The 10,274-nt window shown below is 49.9% G+C and overlaps 1 protein-coding gene across 1 annotated transcript in view; it reads right to left on the bottom strand.

Moving 5' to 3' along the window:
* Window positions 1-284: 284 nt before the first annotated feature.
* LOC112256886 (tau-tubulin kinase 2-like) overlaps window positions 285-10,274 on the bottom strand; it is a 41,999-nt gene continuing 32,009 nt past the window's right edge. Inside the window, exons 11-16 of the mRNA XM_042326247.1 lie at window positions 8,772-8,998; window positions 7,857-8,445; window positions 4,430-4,792; window positions 3,011-3,457; window positions 2,258-2,898; window positions 285-1,990 (exon numbers count right to left, since the gene is read on the bottom strand). Of these exons, the coding sequence (XP_042182181.1) occupies window positions 1,492-1,990; window positions 2,258-2,898; window positions 3,011-3,457; window positions 4,430-4,792; window positions 7,857-8,445; window positions 8,772-8,998 (2,766 nt within the window). The 3' untranslated portion in view covers window positions 285-1,491. The remainder of the gene's footprint in view (window positions 1,991-2,257; window positions 2,899-3,010; window positions 3,458-4,429; window positions 4,793-7,856; window positions 8,446-8,771; window positions 8,999-10,274) is intronic.

The raw sequence follows: 10,274 nt of genomic DNA, 5'->3' as shown, positions 1-10,274 counted from the left end.
ACATGAATGATAATAATAACTTAGTATTCACCACTAGTGTAGTAATGAGTACCATAAGTGTTATCAGCAGGCATCCTAATTCTCCTCAGCAGGCATCCTAATTCTCCTCAGCAGGCAACCCAATTCTCCTCAGCAGGCATCCCAATCCTCCTCAGCAGGCAACCCAATCCTCCTCAGCAGGCAACCCAATTCTCCTCAGCAGGCATCCCAATCCTCCTCAGCAGGCATCCCAATCCTCCTCAGCAGGCATCCCAATCCTCCTCAGCAGGCATCCCAATCCCCCATCCATATATTTAAATGAATTGGATGGTTGTAAGCATGGGCAAACTTAGGGAGGGTTGCCATCATATCTCTTACACCATTAATTTCCTATTAAGTCCAGGGAGGAAGGGTAGAGAATTGGGACACAAAGTCAGACTCCATTCTGAAGAGGAGCATACAAAGGGAATCATGGCCCAGTAACTAGTGTTCAATCACACATTTAGTTTGCCATTTAGATTCCCCAGATCAGTCAACACATTAGGCACAAGTACGTGTGTGAGCACACACACATTTTATATGATTGTTTTAAAGGAAGGATCACTTCCTTCTCAAAAGACTGATCACTTCTATCATTGATCAATTGATTGCTTGAAATGCCTTTGATATAAACGACACTCACTGTACATCTGAAGTCAGAGAGAGGGAGGACACATCAATCGATGATGTCATCAGTTAGTGTGTACCTGGTGTGACAAGTGTGTCAAGATGTAAATAAATAGGTTCTGTAGATAGTGTACATTTCTCTGGAGCTTCATGGCCATAAATGTAGACTTGCTATACCTTGCACTCCCCAGGTCAGTACAGAGGAAACAGAATAGACTGAGTCTATATTAAATTGGTGAGTGATGAATAAATGAGTGCTCATCCACTGACTGACCTAGGGTTTTCTGAATGAGGGCTAAGTGTGTTCACTTCACTGATGATATGAGGGAAAACACCCCACAAGAACACCAACATCTTATACATAGCATAATGCACATAGATCCTTTTTGCATTAGGTATGAAGTATTAAAGTGGGCATATGAATTAGGGACTAAACAATGACCAAATAGTTGGAATTAGAGAAGAAAGTGTGAAGGAGGAGAGGGGGGGACAGGGGAGGAGAGGGGGGGACATTATGTTCAGTATTCTCTGACAGAAGCCTCAGGCCTTCATTGATCCAGAGCAGGATCGTTTGGTCTGCATCAACATCCTGATCCCACCCTCTGCTGTGGCAATGACACTGACTCCCAGGCCATACTCGTAAATGCTCTTACAATAAGACTACTGATCTAGGATCAGTCTAACCTTTTAGGTCATAATGAATACGATTGTAAATGTAATCTTATTCATTATTACCTAAAAGGCCAAACTGATCTTAGATCAGCAGTCCTACTCTGAGACACTTGAATAAACGGGGCCAGGGGTTTCTATGGGTCAGGCTAGGACCAGGGCCAGAGCAGTGACCCATTATCTGCTGCTCAGCTTGCTGGAGCACTTTCTCTCTCTCTCCTCGCGGCTGCAGGCTTTCCACTTGAGGGCGTGGTGGTGGTGGGAGCCGGTGCGGGCCTGGCGGCAGCAGCAAATCTCCTGATGGTGGGGATAGGAGCGCCGGGGAGGAGGGGGGGACCCAGAGAAGCTGGGAGGAGAACAGGAGCGACCGAAACAAACCACTCTGCCTCGCTCTCCCCCGCGGTGTTCGTGACGAGAGGGGGAGGAGGAGACAGAGCGCTGTAGAGAGGAACAGCTGCGTGGGGAGGCACTGGAGCTCCGGTGGTGATGGTGGTGGGGGGAGCTGGTCAGGCTACACATGCCCATCCGGGAGCCTACAAGCTGGGCTGAGGAGTGGCCGTGGTGGGGGGAACCGCGGGCAGATCCACCACCCTGACCATGGTGCATCAGCTGGGACAGACAGGTCAGGAGGTCTGAGTCCCTTGTGCTGCCCGCTCGGATCCGATAACGCTTCAGTCTTGGGTGGAGGAAGGGGGTGAGGTTTTGGGAAGATGGAGAATGAGTTTAGAACTTTAGATATACCTTTAACATGTAGATGAATGTAATTCAGTTAATGATAGTAGAGGCTCGTCCCAGATCTGTTGGTGCTGTCTTGCCAACCCCAAACATTGGCATGACAATGAACATAGGAGTTGGCAAGGCTGCACAAACAGACTCGGAACCAGGTTACCATGATAGGTGAGATAAACCTGTCATTAAAGCTAATCATGAAGAGTCTTATTACCTGCCCTCCGCTGCAAGCCGACTGGGTGGTCTCCCCGGGGGTGGGCGTGGAAGGTACTGTGCAGCACTCTCCTGCTCTGGGGCCGGGTTGGTAGGGTTAAAAGGGCGTGGGATCTTGCTCTTACGGAACAGGGGGCTGGAAGAGGAGGAGAGGGAGGGGGCGTCATTCCCCTGGCAGTCAGAGCGCGAGCCCAGGAACGACTCATCGGCCTTCTCAGAGCGGTCTGAGGCGGAGGACAGCTGGTCCCCGTGGGGGAGCGAGGCCACGACGGGGCCGCGGTGGGAGATAGAGGGAGAGGGGGCTGGGTGGTGGCCTCCTCCCTGGTGGTGGGGGGCTTTCTTCTGGAGCAGCTTCTCCATGGCAGAGCCAGGGGTGGGGAGAAGGTCCAGCAGGACAGGGATACGGCTCAGCCTGCGGGAGGGGTCCTTACGGGGGCTGGGTGGCGGAGAGGGGGTGGTCAGAGCTGGGGTTTGGTCAGTGGTCTCCACCCCATCTGCCCTGTCAGGTTGGGGTTGGTCACTCTCAGGGTCTTTGAGCTCTGGAAAGGCTCCACTGCCACTGACGTCTCCCTGGCCGTTAGCTGGGGGAGAGAGATGGCCGTTTACTAGGCCTAACAGTGGGCTGTGGGGGAGTGAGGGGAATTAGAACGTGGAGAATGAGGAGAACGGGGGAGCGAGGAGAACGGGGGAGCGAGGAGAACGGGGGAGCGAGGAGAACGGGGGAGGGGGAGGAGAACGGGGGAGCGAGGAGAACGGGGGAGGAGAACGGGGGAGTGAGAACGGGGAGAGTGAGGAGGATGGGGAGAGGTAGGAGAACGGGGGAGCGAGGAGAACAGGGGAGCGAGGAGAACAGGGGAGCGAGGAGAACGGGGGAGCGAGGAGAACAGGGGAGCGAGGAGAACGGGGGAGCGAGGAGAATGGGGGAGCGAGGAGAGGACGCTCGGCTTGGCACAGGGCTGTGGGCTTTGGTGTAGGTCTGGGTGTCTCGTCCGTTGATCAGGGTATCTGCCAGGAGGTCATCCAGGCTGGTGGGGCTGCCGGGCTGGCTAGGGGTGTGGCTAGGGGTGGGCAGGATGTAGATGTCAGTGGTAGCAGTATTATCCTGGGGCTGCTGGACCTCAGCTGCTGCATCTTCTCGTCTCTCCAGCTGTAGGCCCTGTGGAGCACAGTCTGAGCCAGACGGGGACTGCTGAGCTGTCAGCTAAAGAGAGAGGGGAAAGGGAGAAAAAGGGAGAGAAGGGTGGGGGAAGCAGAAAGACACAGAGAGAGAGAAGGGGGAGAGAGGGGGAGAGAGAGAGAGGGGGAGAGAGAGGAGGGGAGAGAGAGGGGGGGGAGAGAGAGAGGGCAGGTTAACATATAAATAGAGTCAAATTATTGCATTGTAAGAGATCATGTGAAAATATTGAATGGAGATCATAACATGATCATAGCATGTCACAGCATCATCAAGGCAATGTCAGTCAAGCTGTTAGTTGATATCAAAAAAGCGCAACAAGACAGACCTGGGTCAAATCTATCATCTGTTTGATTTAGCTTGGACTTTTGGGACTATGCCATTGTGCCTGGAATGCTTACTCAAGCACCACTCAAGTATTTGACACGTATTTAACCCAGATCTGCAACAACAACAAAAACATTCACTCAACTAATCAGGGGTTTACAAAAGAGACAGGAAGTCAGGGTCCGTAAAAAAGCAGTTCAGGTTGAGTAAAAAAGAGAGAGAACACAGGAGGAAATGAAATAACAACAGACAAAAGTCCCTGTCTTGCAATGAAGAAAAGTGGAATTGCAATTTCATTCACGCTCTGAATTGACTGAATTGAAAAGGAATTGTAAAGGAAATGACCCTAACTATTCCCCTGACATCAGGACACATGGATCTGAGCATGCTTTGTCTGTAGCACAATGGCCTGCTCTTCTCTGGAGAAAGCAACCTTTCGGACGACAACACTACAACACCACAATTCAACACAATAACAACCATAACAACAACAACCCAACAAAACACAGCACAACTAACACACTAGCAGCAAAAGGAAACAAAAAGAACAACCAAATTATTTTAAAAAGACAGTAAGTATCTAATAGTGGAGGGAATTAGGTAGGCGGTGTGTTATGGTTAAGATAGAGACGTCTGATTGGTTCGTGGCCCAGAGGTGGATTGATCAATCACCTGCTGGAGTTGGGCGCGTGTGATGCGTATAACGGAAGGGAACTTGCTACTGGCGGCGCCCGCCGGAATAGCGGGCAGTTTCCTGCGCCCGGAGGGTGATTGGTTACGGGCGGAACCGAGGCCGGGGTGAGGAGGTGGCGGTAGGGAGGCGTGGTAGGAGGAAGAGGAGGTGGGATGGAGGAGGTACTGGTTGTGGTGGTCGGCTGAGTAGCTGCGACTCATCCCAGGGGGGTCCCTCTGGTGCAGGGGGTCCGACAGGGTGGTGAGGAGGGTCTGGGTGTGCGGGCTTGGGGAACGCAGGTGCAGGGGACTGGACATCCTGGCCAACACCTCCTCAGGCAGAGATGGAGGAGAGGTAGGGAGCTAAGAGAGGTGATGAGAGGTAAAGTTGGGGAGGGAGGACGGAGCAGTAAGAGGTAAAGTTGTAAGAAGAGAGGACGGAGCGGGAAGAGGTAAAGTTGGGGAGAGAGGACGGAGCGGGAAGAGGTAAAGTTGTAAGAAGAGAGGACGGAGCGGGAAGAGGTAAAGTTGTAAGAAGAGAGGACGGAGCCGGAAGAGGTAAAGTTGTAAGAAGAGAGGACGGAGCAGGAAGAGGTAAAGTTGTAAGAAGAGAGGACGGAGCAGGAAGAGGTAAAGTTGTAAGAAGAGAGGACGGAGCAGGAAGAGGTAAAGTTGTGGAGAGAGGACGGACAGGAATAGGTAAAGTTGTGGAGAGAGGACGGAGCAGGAAGAGGTAAAGTCGGGGAGAGAGGACAGAGCAGGAAGAGGTAAAGTTGTGGAGAGAGGACGGAGCAGGAAGAGGTAAAGTTGTAAGAAGAGAGGACGGAGCAGGAAGAGGTAAAGTTGTGGAGAGAGGACGGAGCAGGAAGAGGTAAAGTTGTGGAGAGAGGACGGAGCAGGAAGAGGTAAAGTTGTGGAGAGAGGACGGAGCAGGAAGAGGTAAAGTTGTAAGAAGAGAGGATGGAGCAGGAAGAGGTAAAGATGTAAGAAGAGAGGACGGAGCAGGAAGAGGTAAAGATGTAAGAAGAGAGGACGGAGCAGGAAGAGGTAAAGTTGTAAGAAGAGAGGACGGAGCAGGAAGAGGTAAAGTTGTAAGAAGAGAGGACGGAGCAGGAAGAGGTAAAGTTGTAAGAAGAGAGGACGGAGCAGGAAGAGGTAAAGTTGTAAGAAGAGAAGACGGAGCAGGAAGAGGTAAAGTTGTAAGAAGAGAGGACGGAGCAGGAAGAGGTAAAGTTGTAAGAAGAGAGGACGGAGCAGGAAGAAGTAAAGTTGTAAGAAGAGAGGACGGAGCAGGAAGAGGTAAAGTTGTAAGAAGAGAAGACGGAGCAGGAAGAGGTAAAGTTGTAAGAAGAGAGGACGGAGCAGGAAGAGGTAAAGTTGTAAGAAGAGAAGACGCAGCAGGAAGAGGTAAAGTTGTAAGAAGAGAGGACGTAGCAGGAAGAGGTAAAGTTGTAAGAAGAGAGGACAGAGCAGGAAGAGGTAAAGTTGTAAGAAGAGAGGACAGAGCAGGAAGAGGTAATGTTGTGGAGAGAGGACGGAGCAGGAAGAGGTAAAGTTGTGGAGAGAGGACGGAGCAGGAAGAGGTAAAGTTGTGGAGAGAGGACGGAGCAGGAAGAGGTAAAGTTGTGGAGAGAGGACGGAGCAGGAAGAGGTAAAGTTGTGGAGAGAGGACGGAGCAGGAAGAGGTAAAGTTGGGGAGAGAGGACAGAGCAGGAAGAGGTAATGTTGTGGAGAGAGGACGGAGCAGGAAGAGGTAAAGTTGTGGAGAGAGGACGGAGCAGGAAGAGGTAAAGTTGTGGAGAGAGGACGGAGTGGGAAGAGGTAAAGTTGGGGAGAGAGGACGGAGCAGGAAGAGGTAAAGTTGGGGAGAGAGGACAGAGCAGGAAGAGGAAATGTTGTGGAGAGAGGACGGAGCAGGAAGAGGTAAAGTTGGGGAGAGGGACGGAGCAGGAAGAGGTAAAGTTGGGGAGAGGACGGAGTGGGATGGCGGAGGAACAGTGTGAGAAAGGGGTGGATAGGAGTGGGGGTGAGAGAGGGGGGGGAGTAAAGCATATATTTAGAACTTAAAGGGAGCGGGTGTAGAGGTGGGAGGAATTCTGAGGTCTCAAAACGTCTCCTTAGAGGAATCACTTACTTCAGATAGCACCTTTTAATAAAGGGTCAACCCAGAAATAAAACTAAACATAGCAAATGAAAGTTGCAAATAAAGAGCAAATAATGCAAAACCATTGTCTGAGAAGTTTCCTTCATTTTATCAAGCTCACACAAGCAAAGAAACAAGCTCACAGACAAGTGATCACGATCACATTTTACTTTAAACTACAGTAAGATGCTACTGATGATCCAGATGAATGAAGTATCCTACTGTGTCTAGTTCTATGTTAAGGTGTAGTATCCTACTGTGTCTAGTTCTATGTTAAGGTGTAGTATCCTACTGTGTCTAGTTCTGTGTTAAGGTGTAGTATCCTACTGTGTCTAGTTCTGTGTTAAGGTGTAGTATCCTACTGTGTCTAGTTCTGTGTTAAGGTGTAGTATCCTACTGTGTCTTGTTCTGTGTTAAGGTGTAGTATCCTACTGTGTCTAGTTCTGTGTTAAGGTGTAGTATCCTACTGTGTCTAGTTCTGTGTTAAGGTGTAGTATCCTACTGTGTCTTGTTCTGTGTTAAGGTGTAGTATCCTACTGTGTTATGGTGAAATGTACAGTGAGGTACTGTATGTAATATTGGAGTGTTTTACAGTGAGGTATGTAATAGTGACATGTTTTACAGTGAGGTATGTAATAGTGAAGTGTTTTACAGTGAGGTATGTAATAGTGAAGTGCTTTACAGTGAGGTATGTAATAGTGAAGTGCTTTACAGTGAGGTATGTAATAGTGAAGTGTTTTACAGTGAGGTATGTAATAGTGAAGTGTTTTACAGTGAGGTATGTAATAGTGAAGTGCTTTACAGTGAGGTATGTAATAGTGAAGTGCTTTACAGTGAGGTATGTAATAGTGAAGTGTTTTACAGTGAGGTATGTAATAGTGAAGTGCTTTACAGTGAGGTATGTAATAGTGAAGTGTTTTACAGTGAGGTATGTAATAGTGAAGTGCTTTACAGTGAGGTATGTAATAGTGAAGTGCTTTACAGTGAGGTATGTAATAGTGAAGTGTTTTACAGTGAGGTATGTAATAGTGAAGTGCTTTACAGTGAGGTATGTAATAGTGAAGTGCTTTACAGTGAGGTATGTAATAGTGAAGTGTTTTACAGTGAGGTATGTAATAGTGAAGTGCTTTACAGTGAGGTATGTAATAGTGAAGTGTTTTACAGTGAGGTATGTAATAGTGAAGTGCTTTACAGTGATGTAATAGTGACATGTTTTACAGTGAGGTATGTAATAGTGAAGTATTTTACAGTGAACTGTGTCATACTAGTCTGTGAGGTCCGTACCTGTGTGAGTGCTCCCTCAGCCAGGGCATCAGCAGGGCTAGAGGGGGTGACAGGGGGCAGGCTTCCCGTAGCTCCCACACTCAGTTCCAGCCTGTCCACCCAGGGGGGTCGCCCGTTGGCGCCTGGATGCCCCTGGAGGTCCCCATCCCTGTCCCCATGGATCTGACCAGGACTGGGGTTCCCCGTGGACCCCTCTCCTGCCCCCAGGGGTACCTCCAGCACCTGCAGCTCGTCTTCTTCCTCCTTGGAGGGGCTGGTCATAGCTTTATCTCCCATTCCTGTCCCTGGGGACCCGCTGGGCCTCTCCATCATCACCCACTCCCTGGAGTCCACCTTCCCCTGGCCGGAGCTCAGGTTGAGGGCCACGAAGCCTCCGCTGCTGGGGGCCCCCTCGCCCTGTTCCAGAGACCTGTGGGAGTGAGGGGAGACGGGTTTGGGTGAGCCGCTGGCACCGCCACCGGATAGGAACTCCTCGTCGTTGTGCCAGACTCGGTCAGTGCCACCACGCCCTGGTCCTGTGGCACCTCCAGTGGGTACAGCCAGGCCCTTCTCCTGCTGCTGCCCACAGCCCTCCAGCTGATTCCCTGAGCTGGAGAGACACACCATCCGATTGAACAGGTCAGGCGATGGCAGATGATAACATAGTAGTTAGTGTACTATTGATGGTTGGTACAGTAGCACAAGTGCTGTTGTTAGCAGCATGGTTAGCAATAGGGTTGAGGTCAATTGCATTGAAATTCAGTCAGTTTAGAAAGTATTACTAATTCATCATTAAAACAAACTTTTAAATTATTTTATAGGAACTTTAGTTAATCTTGATTAATATCCTGAATTGCAGTAGAATCTAGTCCCTGGTTGTTATGTTAGTATAGTATGGAAGGAATAGAAGGCCAGGGGGTTAGTGGGGGTACTGACCACGCCTCCATGAACCGTTCAGGACTGGGCTTGGTCTCCAGGGTCAGCCTCCTGTCCAGCTCAAAGCTGTGGATGTTACGGAGCTTCCTGAGGAGAGGACTACCACCATCCTGTCCTGACACCCCCACTATCTCAGAGTGTACCCGGACAGGGGAGCCCAGGCTGAGGTTGGCATACGGGCTCTGGAGACCCCCCTGGTTGTTGCTGTGCTCCTCCTCTGTTGCTGCCTAGTGGGGAGAGAAACGGGGGATAGAGTGATATATGGTTGAACTCAGTCGTCATGGTGTGTGTGTTTCAGGGTTTCCGGCACCGGACGTTTGACCGGCAGCATTTGAATTTACTGGACATTTGAGAAATGTACCGGACCCATATGCATTGGGTGTAACGGGATGCCTCCTTCTTACTGAATTCTGATGTGCAGTTTGGAGATGTTAGAATGACTGTCCAGATGTACTTTCCTTCAGCCAACGTACAGTAAAATCCCCAGCCTATGTCAATCTACTATCTCCCATAGTAGAAAAGTTGACCTATTCTATTGGTCAGCTTGCCGTTCTGTGCGAGAAAGAAATAGCCTATTCCAAACAGACTCTGGGACAGTTATGAGATGATAGATGACAATTTCATACAACCAATAGTCCTAGGCTACATTAAAATATTTTAGAAAAGCAATGAGGCTGATGCAACAGATCAGAACATTTAGCTCAAAATGTTGATAAACTTATTTCTTCACAACGCAGCAATGTGCACAAGGCAGCAATGTGCACAAGGCAGTAGGCTACACAAGGCAGTAGGCTACACAAGTCAGTAGGCTACACAAGGCGGTAGGCTACACAAGGCGGTAGGCTACACAAGTCAGTAGGCTACACAAGGCGGTAGGCTACACAAGGCGGTAGGCTACACAAGTCAGTAGGCTACACAAGGCGGTAGGCTACACAAGTCAGTAGGCTACACAAGGCGGTAGTCTACACAAGTCAGTAGGCTACACAAGGCGGTAGGCTACACAAGTCAGTAGGCTACACAAGGCGGTAGGCTACACAAGTCAGTAGGCTACACAAGGCGGTAGGCTACACAAGTCAGTAGGCTACACAAGGCGGTAGGCTACACAAGTCAGTAGGCTACACAAGGCAGGTAGGCTACACTACACAAGTCAGTAGGCTACACAAGGCGGTAGGCTCAGTAGGCTACACACAAGTCAGTAGGCTACACAAGGCGGTAGGCTACACAAGTCAGTAGGCTACACAAGGCGGTAGGCTACACAAGGCAGTAGGCTACACAAGTCAAGGCTACACAAGGCGGTAGGCTAGTCAGTAGGCTACACAAGGCGGTAGTCTACACAAGGCGGTAGGCTACACAAGGCGGTAGGCTACACAAGTCAGTCTACACAAGTCAGTAGGCTACACAAGGCGGTAGGCTACACAAGTCAGTAGGCTACACAGTCAGTAGGCTACACAAGGCGGTAGGCTACACAAGTCAGTAGGCTACACAAGTCAGTAGGCTACACAA

The sequence above is a fragment of the Oncorhynchus tshawytscha genome, linkage group LG08, assembly GCF_018296145.1.
Source record: "Oncorhynchus tshawytscha isolate Ot180627B linkage group LG08, Otsh_v2.0, whole genome shotgun sequence".
Taxonomy (NCBI): Eukaryota; Metazoa; Chordata; class Actinopteri; order Salmoniformes; family Salmonidae; genus Oncorhynchus; species Oncorhynchus tshawytscha.
The sequence above is the reverse complement of the archived record's forward strand: the minus strand, read 5'-3'. Positions and strand labels throughout refer to the sequence as shown.